Source organism: Centruroides sculpturatus, unplaced genomic scaffold (assembly GCF_000671375.1).
Source record: "Centruroides sculpturatus isolate CEXI.00-Female unplaced genomic scaffold, Cexi_2.0 scaffold85, whole genome shotgun sequence".
NCBI lineage: Eukaryota > Metazoa > Arthropoda > Arachnida > Scorpiones > Buthidae > Centruroides > Centruroides sculpturatus.
In genome coordinates this window covers 24,735-44,919 of record NW_019384798.1, presented here as the reverse complement: position 1 = coordinate 44,919, position 20,185 = coordinate 24,735, and the positions used below count along the sequence as shown (strand labels likewise).

Below are 20,185 nucleotides of genomic sequence, written 5' to 3'. Positions count from 1 at the left end.
TCACTTAAATCATATTTTTTATCAAATGTTTAAATTTATGAGTTTGTTCATATGAATCTCTTTATTTGAAACTAAATACTCATGCTGCATGAATTTACTGTAAAGTTTGAATAGCAGGTTGGCATTTTCATCACCAATACAACAAAGTTGCACTATGTCCTAATTAATGTTAATGACTTAAGAAAAACATTTTCTTTCGACATTAAATTTTATATATACAGTACATTCATTAAAATAGAATACTGATAAAAATTAAAGCATACAGAGAACGTACTTAGTGCTGATCCAGCAGAGGGAACAACATACAAGCCAGGCAGCTGCTGCTTTTGCAAGAGAACACTGAAAAGAAGAAATTTATATAGTAACAATTTACTTAATTATTATTCATATAATTTTAAAGAAATCCAGAATAACAACAATAATTTTTATCTAGAATTTGACAATACAATTGATTAATACAATCTCTTTGATTGTATAAAAAAAGCTATCCATCAACCAAAGCCAAATATTATCAAGCTAGAAACGGCTATAATACTAATAATTTAATAGACAATTTGGCATTAGAGTTAGGCGTTTATTATAGCGTTAGCTTATATATGCTGAAAGAAGAGATTGGACCGAAGGTCCGGGTAGCATAATTGGCAATGCATCTGCATGGTAAGCAGGAGTTGAGGATTCAAGTCCCACTTTGAGCCAATTCTTTTCTTCCAGTAATTCTAAATTATTATTTAAATTATTTAATTAATTTATAAATATTAAATTTATTAAGAGATGGCACCTAACGCCTAACTCTAATGCCAAATTGTCTATTAAATTATTAGTATTATAGCTGTTTCTAGCCCGATAATATTCAGCTTTGGTCGATGGATAGCATTAGTTGTATCAGGTATAGTAAAGATGTTTGACTAGTTGCATAAAAAAAAAAAAAANACAAACAAGTTAATTTTCAAATTTAAAAAAAAAAAAAAAAAAAAAAAAAAACACAACAACAGTTAAAAATGAATGAATTAGTTTTAAACTAGCTATTTACTATGCAATAAACTAGCATAATGAATATGGCAAGAAGACAATATCCACAAGCCAGAAAGAATTTTTTTTAAATTCCAGCAACGAGTTGCTTAACTTTCCCAGCAACATTTAAAACTGAATGTGTCACCATCTGTTATGATATTTTATTATTAAAAACTTTTTAAATTTTTATTATAAAATGGCAAAAAGCTTACTTTTGAGGGTAGGGAGGAATTTTATAAAAAATTGTAAATGCTAATAATAAATAAAATCATCATTAAATCCAATCTACTGGAGATAAAAACAACCGCTTTAAAGGTTGAGAGAGTGGGGAGATTAACTACCAAAATTTAATAGCATCAATCCTCCTAATAAACAAACCTCCCTGCAAAATTTCAGAAATTTTTGACAAAAAGCACAGGAATTATTAAGCTTCAAAGAGGGTAAACAAAATCATGCCCTCCCATAGACACACATTAACATCCATATGTGGTCTGTTCAAAAAGTATCGGACCTTTTTTTTTCCGCGTAAACCAATGATGCGAGAGAGGCCTCCTTTGGTGGAGTTGTGGAGAGGACAGTCATGCACAGCCCTGAATTTTTTCCCGCCTGCAGGAAGCGTCAGTCGTTGGCAATCGGCCTATGAGTGAGGTCATGTAGTGCGCTCTTGTCGGATTCCACTAAGCTGGAAAATGACTGAACAACGTGAGCAGCGATATTACATCAAATTTTGCCAAAAACCTTGGCGATACCCGAGCGTAAACCATTCGCAAGATTCAGCAGGCTTTCGGGGACGATCCTCGAGGCCAAAAAAAGTGCGGCAGGTCTGCAGCAATATCAAAGGTCATGTTGACAGTTTTTTCGACTCTCGTGGGGTGGTGTGTCGCGAGTACGCACCACAAGGCCAAACCATCGCAAAGCAGTACTACCAGGAGGTCCTTTGTCGTCTTTCCGATACAGTGCGACGCAAACGACCGGATCTGTGGTCGATCAAAACTTGGGAGCTCCATCGTGATAACGCATCCACCCATTCTGCGCATCTGATTCGGACTTTCGTCGCCAAACACAATACTCCTGTGGTTCGTCACGCTCCGTGTGACCTTTGGCTATTTCCCAAGCTGAAAATGCCGCTAAAAGGAACCCGATTTTAGTCGAGAGAAGACATTGTGCGGAATCCGACGGACCGGCTGATGGCCATTCCAAAAGATATGTTCCAGCAGTGTTTCCAGCAATGGCAAGAATGCTGGGAGAAGTGTATACATTACCAAAAAGACTACTTTGAAGGGGATTAGGGTTTTGTACCTCAAAGTCAATAAATTTATTTTTGCCGACCAAAGGTCTGATACTTTTTGAACACACCACGTACATACAGGAAAACCCCAAAATTTTCTGCATATCTCTTCTACATTTCAAGGTACTGATTCCAAAAATTTTTAAATCTGGGGTGGTCATTTCTTTTGACCAATCACCACACTTTCCCTCTATTATTTATAATTGCCAGGAAAGTAAAAACTAACTATTTATGAGAGACAAAATGTTCATCATTGATATTATTCTAAAACAGACACTAAATACATTGACTTATCAATACATCTAACCAAATACAAGAGTTGTTCATTATTTGGTAAAGAACATTTGTAGAAATTCAAACCAAATGAAAAAGTATCAATACAATTAAGATATTTTACTTACTACTCAGCCATCAGAGAATATTCGAGAAAATATGGACCGTAACTCTTGTTCGCTTTGGTATTATTTGTCGTTCTTTCTATCCTCTTCACCGAAGTATTCAGATGTGTTTCGGTGTTGGGAACGGACGGAAGTATCTTTTTGACCGTGTTCTGACTGCTACATACCGATCCATTTCCATCTTCTGATTTTGCCTGCTAACATATAAAATATAAAAAAATTAATTAAAGCTAATACAAACACTAATTTTATTGAATACACATTCAATTTGAATTAAATAATAATTATGATTAATTAAGTCAATACTTTTGCAAAATTTTTCATTTTCAAGATTTTAATGAAATACTTCCCAAGTTTCTGAAATCTTTACTTAAGTGCCTTAACCTGAAAATAGTTTCATAAAGTTTCTAGAAAGTATTAATAAAAGTTAGGATTTTTTTTGCAATATTTTCATTCAAAATTTATGGAAATTTTATGTAAACAATGATAAATTTTATTTTATGTAACAACAACAACACACACTTTGCAATATTTAAACTGAAGTTCAGCTCAATAACCAAATTTTTTTTAAAACTCTTTCCCTCCTGTGAGCACTAAGGCCTTTTAGGTATGCCCTTTATGGGTTTAAACTGGCCCACAATGGGGCAACTGGGCAGCAAGGGATGAGGCCCAATATTTGGATGAACTCTGGAAAACTCCTGGGGGGTTTCTTGACTTGTCCAAATTGAATACAGAGTCCCCAGAGCAGTAGGCTGCCACCTTAGCTACATAGCCATCTAGCCTTCTCAATAAGTAAATTACTAATAAATTATATCTACTGTTCAAAAAGGTCAAACTACATAGAAAAGTAATAGCAAATATATAAACACTTATCTTTATTGGCTTTCTGGGGAAAAAAAATAATTTGTCACTAGAAGTCCTTTTGAAATTTTATTTCCTGATCATTTTATGTTTGATAAATAATGTCTATGTGCACTTGTGAAAACATTTCAACCAAAATACCAGGAGAGAGATTTAAATAATAAAGTTCAATTAATAGTTTGGTATTATATTGCTATCAAATTTGTTTTCAAATTGTTCCATGCATGATGATAAAGCTAGGTTCACATTGGCATATAAAACATTACAAAGCAGATATGAAATGCAAGCGTTTGACCAGTTTGTTAAGAGTTGAGAATATCTTGACTTTTGCCAAATTTCAGATTTTGTTTGATCAATTGACTTTTCACAACTAGTGGTCAAATGATTTTTAACCAATCGTGCCCTAATTTAGTTTGTGTCACCTAGAACAAAGCAAACAATATTCTGCTTTGATTATTATTTGTTTCATTTGTTAGTATGAAAGTGTGAACCTATTTTAACACTTCTTTCTGAGAACAATTTTGTTTTTTGATACTTTACTTTTATTTTTAATTCTTTCATTTATTCATTCAGATACTAAGAGGGTGTTACCTTTCTATTACAGGTTTGGCCAGGCCTGAAACAAGATGCCCAAGCAGTAAGAAATAGAGCCAACATATCCTAGTTAACCCCCACCCAACATAATGAGCCAATTGAGGAGACCTCAAATGGCTCATATAGGATGGGAGTTGAGTAAACAAGTTTTGCTAATGCTCTGCTTCAATTATTAATTAGTAACCATAATATGGTTACATAGTATGGCCCGATATAATCAGGAAGATCATTTGGCCTACAGTGGATCGCACTTGTCAGTGTTACTAGGTTTGTGAGTTTTTGCATTGGCAAACAGTCTGGGGATTGTCTGGGATATCTCAACTGTTTTATCTAAGCACAATGTTCTTGCCAGTTTCATGCACATGAATCTAACCACCCTATTTTGTCAGCTATCTATAAAAATCTTCATTTGTACACATTCAGTTGAGGAAATATATCTTCCTAACTCTCTATAGTACATTGTATTTAAATCCACAAGTTCAAATTGAAACTCTTCAGAGTTTTAATAGCCATTACAAGACCATTTCAATTACTATTGTGAGCCTGACGAACACCTATTAATAAGGATGAAAACATTTAACAGAAAGAATAACTGCTGGAAAATAAAGGCATTTACTTATAAATTCATTGCAAAAACTTCCCATTTCAGTTAAAGCACTTATGAGAAGCTAAAAAATGATACAAAATTAAGGTACGTACATAACAGGTCATTTCAGTCAAATGAAAACTGCATACAAGCCACAAAAACATGTTTATTTAAGTGCCAGAGTTTTCAACCATGAAACAAATAACTCACTTGTCATTTGTAAGAAAAAAAAAAAAAAAATAGAAATCAACATGAGCAAATTGACAAAATTCAATTAAACATCAATAGACTTACTTACCTTAAAGTAGGGCTTAAACTTTTTTTTATTAACGACCCTATTTATGATTATTTTATATTTTTTGGGTTGTGAAAAAAATCACAAAGATATATACAAATTTGCAAAAACAATAATGGTGTACTACCACAGTTCACTCTTGTGTTACAATGGAACAGAGACAACTGAATGCACTAAAAAGCAACAACACTACACTAGTTCACACTACAATCAGTGTTGCTGAATTGCTGTCTCGCTGCACCAGAAGTGACACAAAGTGCAACTCACAAAACCTATGACACAAAGCGTGCCATTTTCAAACTCTCACAAACTATTTTCAATATTTTGCATTAAAATCTCGTGATCCCAAGATTTCACTAAGCGACTCCAAATGGAGTCACAACCCATAGTTTAAGAAGCCCTACCTTAAAGAATTGATTCAACACTCTATCAAACTAGCTAATATGATCTAACAACGGTATAAAGTTTGTTGCATATAGAATGATTCTTACATACAAAAATTCACGACAGACACACATACAAGTTATAAAAAAGAATTACGGAATAACAAGAAAAATTGTAAAGCATACAAAAATATTTTCAGAACAAGTTATATGTATTTTAAATTTTGTTTTTATATTTTTCAAAATTAAATTAGTCTTACTTCATGTATAAAATGACACTATTTTTTCTGCCAAAACATTCCAGGAATAATCAAATTTTATGATATTTTTAGGCAAAGTCATGCACTAATTTCTCATTGCATGATTTTACAAAATTATATTCTAAAAAAAATCAAAAACAAATTAAATCTATGCATTGTTAATATTAAGCATTATTATTAAGAGAAACTATTCCACCAATTTAGTTTGAATACTAAAAACAGACATATTTAGTTTGAATACTAAATATGTCTGTTTAATATTTAACCAAATATCAAATTTGCTGTGCCAAATACTAAATAATGACAAATAGTCGGTCCAACACTAATCATAACAGAACTTATATACATGCCATAAGAGCAGAGCAGTCAAAGCAGAAGTTTAATTTATTTTGTAGAGAAAACAGCTTTATAACTTATTACCAAATCTCAAAATTATTTTTATAAAATTTATTTACAACTAAAAATGTATCAAGTAAAATCACTCACATATACATCACAATAATAAGTTAAACCTTCATTTGCAACATGATAACTGATGCTGCTGAACATTTTTTTACAAATAAAAAAACACTAAAAAATATGCAGAATAATTTTACTAATAAATAAATACTTCTACATTTTACAGGCTCATGCATTGGAATAGAAAGCACATCATAAAAGTACATGAATATTATGTTTATGCAGCTGAAAATATTTATAGTATCAAGTTAAAAAATCAAATATATACGTTCCATATTATTTATTTATATTTCAAAGTTTCCTGTTAAAACTGAACATGCAATTTCTGGTCTGAGTAATAGCTATACCCAGTATAATTTTATGTTTCCATCTTGCAAAAGAATTACACAAAGGTCATTATCGTATGAAACAAAGGTTTATTTCGCAATCTTACAAGCTTTACAATTTATTATTTACAAGCTTACAATAATTGTGACAAACATTTAGTGATTCCTCATTTGTGATCTCTTAAATTAACTTAAAACTTTAAGTGACAGAAATACAAGGGAAAGAAAAGATATGAGGAAGGTCAAGCAGGACAGTTGTACTTCTGGCCCCAAAATATGGTTCTGGACAATATGGGCAGGTTTGTTTGCATAAAATTAAAACAATATGGTGTTGGGCAATTTTCCTTCTGTCAGAGACTCTTTGAACACTGAGTTTTGTTCTCTTGTCGTTATCTTGAGGCCGTCAGCTATAGTTTATATATATATTTTTGTTAACTTTAGCTAGGCTTAGTATTTCCTTTGTTCCTTTGTCTTATCTGTTCTAGAACTTTCTCCCTTAATCCCTATTCCCTCTGGTGACATCACCGACTCTGTGAAACAATGTCATGAGACAAAAGGAACAACAAGCCCTAGGGGAGAATGGAAGTGGAAGAGAGGAGAAGAAACTGGGACTTCGTCGAGAGAGGACGGAGAAACGAGTGCGGTCCTGACCGAGGAGTCGAGCAAAAAGTGAGAAAAAAACCTTGCGAAAGAAGGCCGAAGGAGGATCACACCTTGATCGCCTAGAGAGAGATCAGAGGTGTCGGAACCTTGTAAGAGACGGCTGAATTATAGAGTAACGTAGGACCGTTGCTAAGAAGTTGCGTTTTTCCAGATTCAAGTAACAACAAGCAGGAAGACCACAAGACAACCCCAGAAAACGTAGACGTTCATAAAAGGAAAGAAATTAAGGTCTGGAGCCATTCAAAGATTCAAGACGGTGAATCATCCGAGACCACGTGGTAGAGAAAAATCCCGGGTACTTTTCCTTTTATTCTACTCCTATCCTTATCTATATTTTATTTCTCCTTCCTTAGTTTGTAAGTAGGTTAAGTTTTAGTTATAAGTCACCCCCACGTGCTTTGTTTCCGGTGTCACGTGTCGGTTGCCACCACAGAAAATTGTTAGTGTAGACGATTATCTTATGTATATTGAACCCAATAGGCTGTAAGTTGGAATCATTTTTAAGAACCTGTGTTTGAGAATAAAAATCTTTAATATTTTTACTCGTTTTATTTGTTTCCTGTTCGCAATAATATGTCACCCTATAACGGAACTTCACAATCTAATTCAAGTCTTGGTTATCTTCCTCTTTCTGATCCACACATTGAAAAATAATCTTCCCCAGCATTCTTTCTACACACACACTAGCAGCCTTCATTTACCTTATATCTAGTATATACATCTCCACTTCAATTCCTGCTGTATTTATTACCCCTTTGGGAAATAAATCAACAAGACTGGTAAGACAAAATATACAAACAGAAAAACAAATCAGTAAATTCTAGAAATGTCTACAAATCATAACTAATATATATAAAGATATATGGCAAATGACTGTCACAGTTTAAAATAATGTTTAAATGTAGTCAATATTTACTATCTGTTTTCTTTGACAACTCGGATTCATAATCACCACCACCATAACAGATATTTATTTGAGGTTGCTATTTCAAACTTGAAGTTTTTTAATATTATCTTCATGTTTACAACTTGAATTTGCATTCATTTGTTGTAAGTAAAAGCATGCACATATGCATTACATAAAGAATTTGTTTGCCTAATTGTATAGCATATTACATAATAAATTTAAATTGTAAAGTATCAATTATTTATTATTACTATTACATTTAAATATATTAAATGTAAAATTTTTCACTTAATGTTACAAATATTCTTATGCAAAAATATCCTTCCAAAAGGCATTTCTTTACATAAACTACTATGAAGTAAAAGTTGAGATACTGTATATTGTTTACTAGCTGGATACTTTATCGTGGGCAAGATAAAACCCATGAAGAGCACAAAAAGACCCTCTCACACCCTAAAAGCAGAGTTAATTTTACATTTAAAACTTTAAATGGCACACAAGAAAACTACTGTTTCATAATAAAGAATTACCAATGATCTTTATACTATTTAAGTGGCAATATCAGGAATGTCGGTGAAACTATTCTATTTGGGAACAACTATGTAACCTTAATGAAAAGCAAAATAAATATATAAAACAATTATTATCCGATAATTATATAATATTTATCATAACAAAGACATTGTAGAATCTATTAAATATAAACTTGCTAATACTGTTAATAATATAAAATAATGAACACACAACAAATTTTCAATAGCAGATATCACTAGAATTATGAAGCCAGAATTTTTAATATATTGAATTCTTGGATGGTTTTACAAAAACTACATATAAATGAATTACTATATAATTCAGTGTACAGTAAAAAATACTGTACAGTTTTTACAAGTATAGGTAACCCCCGTATAACACGGCACTTCTATAGCACGGATTCACTCTAGCACGGTTCAAGAATTGAGAACATCCCCCATATAACACGATGGTTTTATAGCATGGGTTCATTCTAACACGGTTCAGGAATTGGGAAAAAAACCTTCATACAACATGAAATGTAATAATGGGTGTGCTCTTTTATACTTCCGCGTAACTCCACACAAACATTCTAATTGTTTTCGTGGCTACTTTGAATGCTCTTTCAACAATAATCCATTTAACGGTTAAATTTTACAATTGGGACCCTTCTTTTGCCTCTAAAAGCTCATTTTTAGAATTATAGATTCTTCCATCACGATACTATTGATAGTGCAGGCCACCATCTTTCTTTCACTGTTGTTCCTAAATGCCTACAAACAGCAGCGCACTCCCGTTGCAGAGCGACCACTATTAACAAATGCACCTAAAAACTTACCAGTTGATGATGCTCATGCTAAGATCATCATATAGGATGAATAATCCTCTGGTAAAATATTTACTTAAATAATAAATAAGTATTTTACCTATGAAAAAAATGAACAATAAATCTGATTTAAATAAGGATTTAACAGTATGTTTTTTTAATTTTTGGAACCTAACCCCCCCTTTTCACACTAGTTCTTTGTTTCGTATAACATGGATTCACATAACACGGCAATTTTTTGTAACGTAACTCCCGTGTTATATGGGGGTTACTTGTAGTCTAATACATTTGGCATCATATTTATACTTGTATTTCAAATATTTTAAGTCATCCAAGTCAATAATAATTAAAAAGAAATATAATCCAAATAAAAGTTACATATCAAAATACAGTGAAACCTGCTAATGTGATCTGCATAAAATGATCACCTGCTTAAGTTGTCCACTTTGAGCTGGTCCTGCAAAATAACACATTTTGCAATGAGAGTATATCTACATATAGTGACCACCTGTCTATTGTGACATTGACCACTTCAATCAGTCCCAAAATAACAAATCACTTTGAGTAAAGTGATCATTTAAAAAAGACATTCTTTAAAATGGTTTGGTTTTACGTAATTCAATTTATAGTGAAAACATTGCAAATATTAAATATTTGAAACAATTGTACTTTGTGGATAAAGGTATTAAATTAAATTTCCTATAATCTTTTGAAATATTAATTTTGGAAGCTTAACTAAAAGAAATGGTAGTTTGAAGAATTTTAAATAATCATAAATTGAAAACAACACTAGCAACACTGTGCAATTTTTAACTGCATTTGCATGAAATTTTTTATAAAATAATTTCTGTTACAATAAATAACTTCTTAGATAAATACTGGAATACAAACAATTAACTCTTGTAAATCTTAAAAATCCAGTACTGACACCTTTAATAGAAAACAAACGTTTTTGACCATACTTCGGTCTTCTTCAGGTTTGTAAAACCAGTGGAAATCAAACTTGTGAATGCGAAGAACAAAATTACAAAGTGATTTTTTTTTTTTTTTTAAATATGGAACAGTATGCGTACAGATTGATTTTAAACATATGGAATACTCCAGGCATGTGTATAAAAAACCGTTATGTACATGAGTTACCATGGCGACGAAATGATAGCAGTAACAAAAACATTGATGTAAACAAAAAGGAGGGAGGGTGTTGTGGTTACTAACTGCTGGTGTAAGTGTTGCCTGTTTCTTCATAGCAGTACTTCCATGCATGACACACATTGATGGCATCATTCGAGTTAATACAATTGGCATGTAATCTGGCTTTGTAAATTTCCAAAGCCTCCAGGTTTCGAAGGTGTTCAACCCAGTGAGATGGTCTGATCAGTTTGGCATCCTGGAGGTCAGCTCTTATGTCGGGGTCCATGGCAAAGTTTTCTATTAAAGGTATCAATACTGGACTTTTAAGGTTTACAAGAGTTAATAATTTCTGTTATGATAGTGATCACATTGGATCACTATCAAAGTTTTTCTTGTCACAGTATTTCATATTTTCACTTTTAGTAAAGTGAGCTAGCTGTGTGTGTTCTTTACTTATTGTTAAGTTTCTTTGTGTGGATTTTTAATTTGAAGGGCAAGATTCATTTTCTTCTTTCAATAACTCACTGACCCCAAGTTTATGACAAGCAAAGAGTACAAAGAGTTAAATCTTCGGCAGAAGTGTGAACTTATCCACGTTTTGGAAAGTCATAGTGTGAGGAGAGCAGCTGAGGAATTTTGAGTTAGTGAGATGACCATAAATAATATAAAATTGAGGAAACATGAGTATCTGGATAGGATTCTAATTGAGTCTGAAGATATGAGCAGGAAAAAGGCAATTAAATTTGATGACAAATTCCTTACCTCTGAAGTGGTTTACTAAAATGAGGGGATTAAATTTAAGATTGTCTGGTCCCAAGCTTCAAGAAGTAGCTATAAAATTTGCCAAAGAATTGAATCAATCTTACTTTAAAGCTTCATTGGAGTGTTAGAAAGTTTTAAAATATGAAATAACGTTTCGTCAAAAGTTTTGATTGGTGATTTGAATGAAGTTAAGCCTGAGGTGGTGAGTAGATTCCAACCAATTTTTCTGATTTTGTAAGTGATTTTGAGTCATTTTTAAGGCAAGTGAATGCAGACTGTTTTATAAGGCTATGCCTAATCGGTCTCATTACTGAAGAAAGGAACAAGGACAATTCATGAAAGGCAGGAAAAATGTCAAAAGAATGCTTAACAGTTCTGTGTCTGCGTATTACTGGTGAAAAACTCCAACCATTTGTAATTGAGAAGTACATAAACTCAAGGTGTTTTAAAAACATAAAGCTGCACCAGGACCTGCTCTAGGGACAGGCAACCCAGACATTTTACCGGGGCGCCATTTTGGCTGTAAGTATGAAAAAAATATTGGTGTGTTAAATACTCAGTTATTAGAAAATTTCACGTATCAATTTTTTTGTTCTCTAAAAATTTACAGTGCATATCATATTTATATTGTTTATGTCTAAAAGCTAAAAATATTTACACTATTATTGAAAAATTAATGCAGAATTTGTAAAGGACAATGCTTGAACTTGTTTGAACATGCATATACTTCTCTTAATTAACAGATGTGTCATCCTCGTGTATATTGTCAGTCTCTGCTGTAAAAAAAAAAAAAAAAATTTTGTTTTCTTTTGCTTATAATTACCTTTGTGTATATATACATATTTTGCCAATGTAATTAATGTAAACAATTGTTGCGATTGCTGTACATACGATTTTGTGTGTGTTTTGGGCGGTTTTTATGTGGCAGCACGGTGTTGGTGGTGGAGGTGTTATCTATAGTGGGGAACCGGAAACCAGGCATTCTGGTTCCTGGCGTTCAGGTGTGTCCTTCGATTTGTCTTGTGTAGACTCTTTGTGTAAGCTGCCACATGACAGGCCTAAGCTGACCTCTCGTATTGTGATCTGATATAAATATATTTTTGGTACATAAAATTTGTTTAATCCTATATCATACTCATCCCCTCCTTTCATGACAATCATTTTCATTCACGCCTGCAAATATCATCCCTCAGATATTCGCAGATTCCACACAGAATAGCATTAGCACACGAACATTAGCGCTACTTCAGCTTGTGTTTGAACATGCATAGACTTGCTTATATTTACCTCTAATTATAAAAGAGTGGTTTCATTACACAATAGCATTATTCTTGCTAATACATCGGTAGTGATAACAAGTAGAAGTTCATAAGAAATCGCACTTAAGTAAATTTTAATTTTTAAAGGTTTTAAACATCTATAATTAAGCTGTTGTTTAGTTTGATAGATAATAGATACTAGTTTATTGTAAATCGATTATCAAATTGAAACAATGAAAGCATTTTTAAATAAAATAAATATTTAATTTATCCAAAAAGGCTGTTTATTAAATCAATAAAATATTGTATTAAATTTGAATGTATTCTATAGGTATAATTATTTATATTTTTGTTTTATGAAAATAATTATTTGAATAATTCAACTGAATAAAATCTCAAAATCAAGAATTATAAAATTGTTTTTAATGACTATTTATGGTTTGCTGAAATATTTGTTGTTATAAAATATATATATAAAAACACTAGACTTTCTTTACATTCACAGGATAGGAAAAATATTATGTATAAGCCATAAATATTTTTTATGTCCATTGACAGAATATAATTTTGAAGTTATGTTAATTACAGTATTAACTTATTTAGAACAAGGATAAATCTTTATTTTTTTTTTTTAAATATTATTTTATAGTTTAATTTGAGTTATGTGCGTGCCTCTTCCAGAATGTCTAATGATCAAAGAAAACTGTCTGGTTACCAGTACAAAAAAAAGAAGGCTGGAAAAGGAAGCTGAAAGGCAAAAACAAGCTGACGCATTAAAAAATTATATCCAGAGTTGTATCAAAACAAATTAATAAACCAAGAAATTAATAATTTAATAAGAGACGAGGCCTCGGGTTTATTAAATTGTATTAAACAATTTAAGTTTTTGTGTTCATTAGTTATTTGGCATAAAATACTAAATTCCATAAATCCAATAAGCAAATTGATTTAAACAAAAGATTTTGATCTAGCCTTTGCACTTGATCTTTTACAAAACTGCAAAATATTTTTTAAGAATCTTCAATCGGATTTGTCCTTCAATGAAACTATTACTGATGCAAAAGAACTTGCTACCAAAATTGATGTGGAGGCTAATTTTGGGTCAACAATAACACGACACCACATTAGAAGAAGGAAAAGGAACTTCTTATACGAACCCATCAAAGATCCAAAAGAAAAATATAAAATAGAGTTTTTTTATTTTACAATCGATCAAGCACTAAATGCACTAGATGCTAGATTTGAACAACTTAGTAATCATAGTAACTATTTTCAATTCTTATACAGTAATACCTTGACTTACGCTACCCGGACTTACACAAACCCGGAGTTATGCAATTTTCGAATCTTGTTGATTCATCTTTTGTTTGAGCACCACGCAACTCTTGATTACTCACTCTCCCACACTATTGTTTAGCTTACATGTTCGGAAGTGTTGCGTGGAATCAACGCATAACTACAATTTATTTTGTGTTATTTATTTCTGTTTGTTATATCTACGGAGACTTGAAAGACTCTACATTGAAACGAAGTAGAACTGATTCTTCTGCATCAAACAAGAAAAGAAAAACTTTATTTTGGAATGTAAAGTTAACATTATCAAAGACTTTGATACAAAAATGAAAATTTATGAATTGGCAAAGGAGTTTGATCTACCGGAATCGATGGTCAGAACGATTATAAAAGGTAAAGAAAAAATTCTCAATCTTTAAATTCAAGCATCATTTGTAAACGTCATGGTATTATCGCTGAGATGGAAACAATGTTAAAATTATGGTGGGATAATCAAGTAAATGTGAAAAATTGTCCTGTTGATAAGAACACTGTGCTCTCAAGCTAAGCTGATTTTTGAGAGATTGAAAGAGAGGATGCTGGAGAGGTGACTAAATATGAAAAGTTTAAAACTAGTAACAGTTGGTTCAGCCGATTCAAAAGTCGCTTTAATTGGCATAGCATTGCAGAAAGGGAGAGGCGGCAAATGCTAATAAAGAGGCAGCATCTTACTATCCAGAGAAATTTAAAGCTATGTTGCCTGTGATTTGGAAGTTGAATTGTAAAGCTTGGGTGACAGGTCATCCCCTGAAACTTTAACTAATTTTGACCCACATGTGAAAGTTGTATTTTTGCTACCAAATACCACCAGTTTGCTTCAACCGATAAATCAGGGAGTCATCAAAACATTCAAAGCTTATTACACAAGACAATTGTTTGCACATCTGCATGAAGCTATGAGACACAACAACAAGCTCTCTATTAAAGACTTTTGGAAACAATTCAATGTTTTAGATGCAGTGAGAATCATTGGACAATCTTGGAATGAAGTTCGTCCAATTATGATACTTAAAATCATCGATACACTATCCGGTTACAATAATTAAGTTCACCGCATCTCACCACATGAAAGATGGTTACTAAGTCTTATAACAAGGATATGCCCGACAATTTTATTGATGATGGAAAAATAAAAAACAATATCCAAGTCTACACAATATATATACAATGTACAATTCACATTACATTATACTCATCTGTGGACGACTGACAAGTATACCACAAGGTCATAAGTACTGTTCAATGAATTTGTCTAATAAGTCCAACGGTCCTTCTGTCCAGTCGGGAATCAGGTCAGCGGAGAAGAAAGAAAAGATGTTTCCCTCCACGAAGCATCTTCTTTTATACTTCCCGCCATCTGGGGCTACGGCTGCACTCACGTGATCCGGAGTTGACCAAGTCTATTACAGTTCACAAGTACCCGTCAAAAGGTGGTATGATACCACAAAACAGTTAACCCACGTGATAATACCTCAAATTTTGATACGGATGGAACGGACAGCAGAACATAATATATATATATTATTATAATTTTTTTTTGGTAACAACAGTGATTGATCATTACACACCAACATGCACACACACGAAATTTCCATCCTATTTTTTGACTGTTTTTGATTCAAGGGGGGTCTAAAATTGTCAAGATTTGCAAAAAAAAACCCAGCCAAATTTGGCACATTTACAATACTTTCCTATGTTGTATACATAACTGAGAGAGCATAAAATAAAATCTGAATTTATCAAAGATATTAAACAACAAAACTATTTAGTCTTGTTCTGTATTTGATATATTTTAGTATTTATTAGAAGCAAAATCAATCTCTGATAGAGTTGCATATATTAAGTAAAGAAACCATTTATGCCATTTAATTTACATTGATTATAATAAAAACATCCTAAAAATTCTCTCAAATAATAATAATAATAAATCAAAATCAAATTTAGTCTTGTTGATGATCTACATAACCTTATTTCAAGGATTCTTGAATGATGGAAGGCAGTAGAAACACAGGTCTGCCACTCTAACAAACCTACATTTAAAACTTGCTCAGTTCTGTGATTTGGCATTTTTGTCAGGAACTCTCTCTCTCTACTTGACCATTTTATTGTCAGTTTGGTCAAACTTATAATAGGTATTAAAAAAACCCTCTTAATGTCCACAAATAGAAGAGAGTTCTGAGCTGATGTATTCACAATATATAAGGCAGTGTGTGCTGGAGTAGAAATAATTTCTCATTGATCAAAAAAAGCCATACTCTGACTTAAAAAACACATTAAGACCTGCTGGAACAGTTTAGGGACATCAACCACCTAGCCATTCAAATAAGAGTTCTAATAAACGAACAATGCATATCTAACCAAACACTACACACACAACCAATATCCAAAAAGAAAAACTACAAGAAATTCATCTGTGTTGAAAAGGCATCATCAGGCTAACTGACCTTTGCAGTTTGAATGCATTAGAATAGTTCAAACAGGAAAGTTACAGTCTTTGAACTCATTGGCAGGGTTGTCAAGAAATAGTACGGGGTCCAAAGGTAAAACAGGTCCTTCTGCTAACATTGTTTAAACAAACAAAATATTTAAAATGTTTATTTAATAAAAAGCAGTCTTAATGATTTTATTTTCTGTTAATAAAAATAACCTTAATTTTATAAGGATCCCTAGTTTTCTCCATACCCAAACCCAGAGAAAAATCTCAGATTGAAGAGTAAATAATAATTTTTAATTAGATATTTTTTCTGCCGTTTAAGAAACTTTGGCAGCCAAGTAGCCTAAAAAAAGGTCAGGTCATTATGGAATGTATTCTGAACATGAAAGTGAATACAGTAACACCCTGAACTTACATGATAGATGGGACCGAGCGGTAACCTCATAAGTCGAATTTGCATTAAGTCAGGGTATAATTTCGCATATAAATACATACAAATAATTTTTAATTGGGGCCGGAGACTAAAGAAAACAATAATTTAGAAAAAAAAATGTTTAATAAAATCTTAGATAATACATGTTTATAACAAATTAAGCCTATATTATTTTGCAATTTTTCACATTTACTTGGTTATTACACCATAATTTTAACATCTCAGCGATAATACTGTGACGTTTATGAATGATGCTTGAATTTAAAGATTGAGCATTTTTCACAGCTTTGAGAATTTTTTCTTTGCCTTTTATAATTGTTCTGACCGACAATTCCGGTAGATCAAACTTCTTTGCCAATTCACAAATTTTCATTTTGTATCGAAGTCTTTAATAATGGGTACGTTCGTAAAGTCAAACGAGTTAAACGCGTTAGTAACGAATTGTTTGAAAAGTCTAATGAAATAAGAATAACAATGACTTCATTCTTGCTTAACTCATTCAACTTTACAAACATACCCAATGTTAACTTTACATTCCAAAGATAAAGTTTTTCTTTTCTTGTTTGATGCAGAAGAATTAGTTCTACTTCGTTTGGATGACATAGTAGAGTCTCTCAAGTCTCCGTAAATATAACAAACACAGAAATAAATAACACAAAATAAATTGTAGCTATGTGTGGATTCCGCGTGACACATCCGAACATGTAAGCTGAACAATAGTGTGGGGGGAATGAGTAATCAAGGGTTGCGTGGCGCTCAAACAAAAGATGAATCGACAAGATTTGAAAATCGCATAACTCCAGGTTCGCATAAGTCGGGGTATTACTGTACAAGGTTTCAATACACTGGGAATATAAATTGGTGAAGAATACAGTGTTAAAATTAAACAAATAATAAATAAATTTGATTTCTGTCCCAAGATAATTAAATCCTTATCTTGGCAATCAAATGTAGAAGTTTTAAATCTTGTATTCTTCTAACTTTAAGCTAAACTTTCTAAAAACCAAGTACTTTCAATCCATATATCTAAAAATCTGAATTAGATATACATTTGAAGAGCTTTATTATTTCTTATATATTATATTCTTACATCTTAAGTTTATATCTGCACAACATACAATAAAATCTGTAATAAACAACATTAAATTAATATTTGCAACAAAGATGTAATGGATGCAGACATATGTTTTAATTTGGGCATTACTTTTACATGTATGACATTATAACTCGATCAGCTTATAGAAAAGGAAGCCTAATTGAGACTCTTAATATATAGGTCACACTTAATCTTGAATAGAAAGAGAATAATAGAAAATATGGGTTATATCAGATTGCAGTTAAAATAATAAATTGCTAATTTTAATTATTTCAAGCTAGATTAAAACTGTAACAAGTAAATTTATTTAATATATTTTTGTTTAATTTACAAAAAGCTTAATCATTTGCATAAAAATTATCGTAATAAATGCAAAGAAGTAAATATAGATTGTTATTACAATAATAATGATTGGTATTTGTAATCTGCAAATAGGAAGACATTGACAGATCAGTAGAAACAATGTTAATCGAAGGGTTTGGATATAAAAGATTTTTAATTTTGTTTTAAATAAAAGCGATACAGGTGCCCTTTAGACTTCCGTTCCATCCTCTTTCCTATCCTTCTTTATATGAGGGCAGACTGAAAAGTAATGCACACATGCTCGTAGAACATGAACAAAAACAAATAGCAAGATTGGGCAAAAAGTACATTAAAGTACAATTCTTAAGCTTCAAAATCATATATTTATTTTTCAACATAGCCTTAATGATGACTAACACATTTCTCCCAACGAGTAACAAGTTTTTTCATTCCGTCACTGGAAAATCGTTCCGACTTTTCTTGAATCCAGGACTTGACAGCTGCCTTCACCTCATCGTCTGAGGTGTAATGATTACCCTTGAGGTCTCTCTTAAGTAGAGGAAACAAATAAAAATCACAAGGTGCAAGATCAGGAGAATAAGGAGGATGTGGAATCGGTTCAAACTTCAGGTTTCGCAGAGCCTCTCCAGTTGCGCGCGAGGTGTGTGGACGAGTGTTGTCATGTTGCAAGATTATTGGTGCCAGGCTGCCTCTAACATGTCAAACTCAATGTCAGAGGTGTTTTAGAGTCTGTATGTACTGAGAAGAATTAAACGTTGCAACAAGGTGGAACGGTAATTGTCTGTGGCAGTGATCGGACTTTCGCTGCATGTTTCATCAACAATTATGGCTTTTCCAGGCTTGAAACCACGAAATTTTATTATCCATCAATTTACAATAGAGCTATCAACAGCATCGTCACCATAAACAGCCTTTAAACGTAATTTTTTCAGCAGTTAAAAATTCGATAACAGCACGCTGTTTAACTCGCTTTGACTTAGCACCAGAACGCTTCTCAAAATATATTGAATGAACACAACTACCTCAAACTGCACATGCACATAGAGGGGGAATGTTACTTCCATATGCTACCTGGCATGCTTCTGAAAATCATTTCTTTTGTGCTCTACAAGCATGTGTGCATTACTTTTCAGCCCGCCCTCGTAATTTCACCTTCAGCCTTTTTCTCTGAATCATCTTTCTTCTCCATTTTCACCCCAGGCGATACCTTTGAGTAGCCCTGGTTTCATCCCCTATCTGCTAAAAGTAAAAGTATAAAAGATGACAAATGCCATAATGAAAGTTAACAGAAAATAAAAAATTAGATATCTTAAGAAATTCTCTGCTTTTTTACTATAATCAGAGTAAAGTCCATATAACATTTGAATTGAAATAAATTGCTATTTAGCTATTACCATGCATTATAACATACTAATGGACATCGTATTTGCTATCTTACACCCAAATCCTTCAATTGTAATGTTCGAAGAGGTAAAAAATTTTTAAAAATTCAAACCTTTTCTCACAGTAAAAACTTAATATAAAACTCTTGCACTCTCAAACTCTATGCCAATTGTCTTTTAAGTTTAGAAATTAAGAAAAATCACTCTCATTTTGTTTTTTCAAGATTTTTATCTTGCTTTTATTTCCATTCAGATAAAATGTATAAAATAAAGACAAAAGTTATAATTTTCTGTATATGAGAAGCAGTGGCGTGCCATCATTGAAAGTGGTGGATGCACCACTTCCCTTGTATTTTCTAAAAAATAAATACACATTAATTTTAATTATATGAAAATAATCGCACAATATTTTATTATAACCACATTATGTATCTTATTACAAATTTCTATACTACACGTGAAAAAAAGATAAGATTGCTGTTGTATATTTGAATATTAGTGGCAGAGTGGAAGTGCTGTATTGTCAGCATCAAAAAAGCCAGATTTGCGCATGCACTTTACAGAGCACCAACCTCATCCGGTTTAGCTGGTGGAAGCCTAGGACCTTGGGTGGATGCTACACGTATAACACATCCAATTCTATCCAGGACGTCAAATCCCTT

The 20,185-nt window shown here is 32.2% G+C and overlaps 1 protein-coding gene across 5 annotated transcripts in view; it reads right to left on the bottom strand.

Annotated features, from left to right (window-relative positions):
- The window catches only part of LOC111629460 (AKT-interacting protein-like), a 32,697-nt gene that overhangs the window by 8,951 nt on the left and 3,561 nt on the right, over positions 1 to 20,185 (bottom strand). The window contains exons 1-3 of one of the 5 annotated variants that reach the window (XM_023373373.1): positions 6,163 to 6,314; positions 2,701 to 2,891; positions 275 to 339 (exon numbers count right to left, since the gene is read on the bottom strand). In XM_023373373.1, coding sequence (XP_023229141.1) covers positions 275 to 339; positions 2,701 to 2,891; positions 6,163 to 6,225 — 319 coding nt within the window. In that variant the 5' untranslated portion in view covers positions 6,226 to 6,314. Of the gene's footprint in view, positions 1 to 274; positions 340 to 2,700; positions 2,895 to 6,162; positions 6,315 to 20,185 lie in introns of those variants that run through there. The other 4 variants (XM_023373372.1, XM_023373375.1, XM_023373377.1 and 1 more) reach the window with 4 other exon arrangements.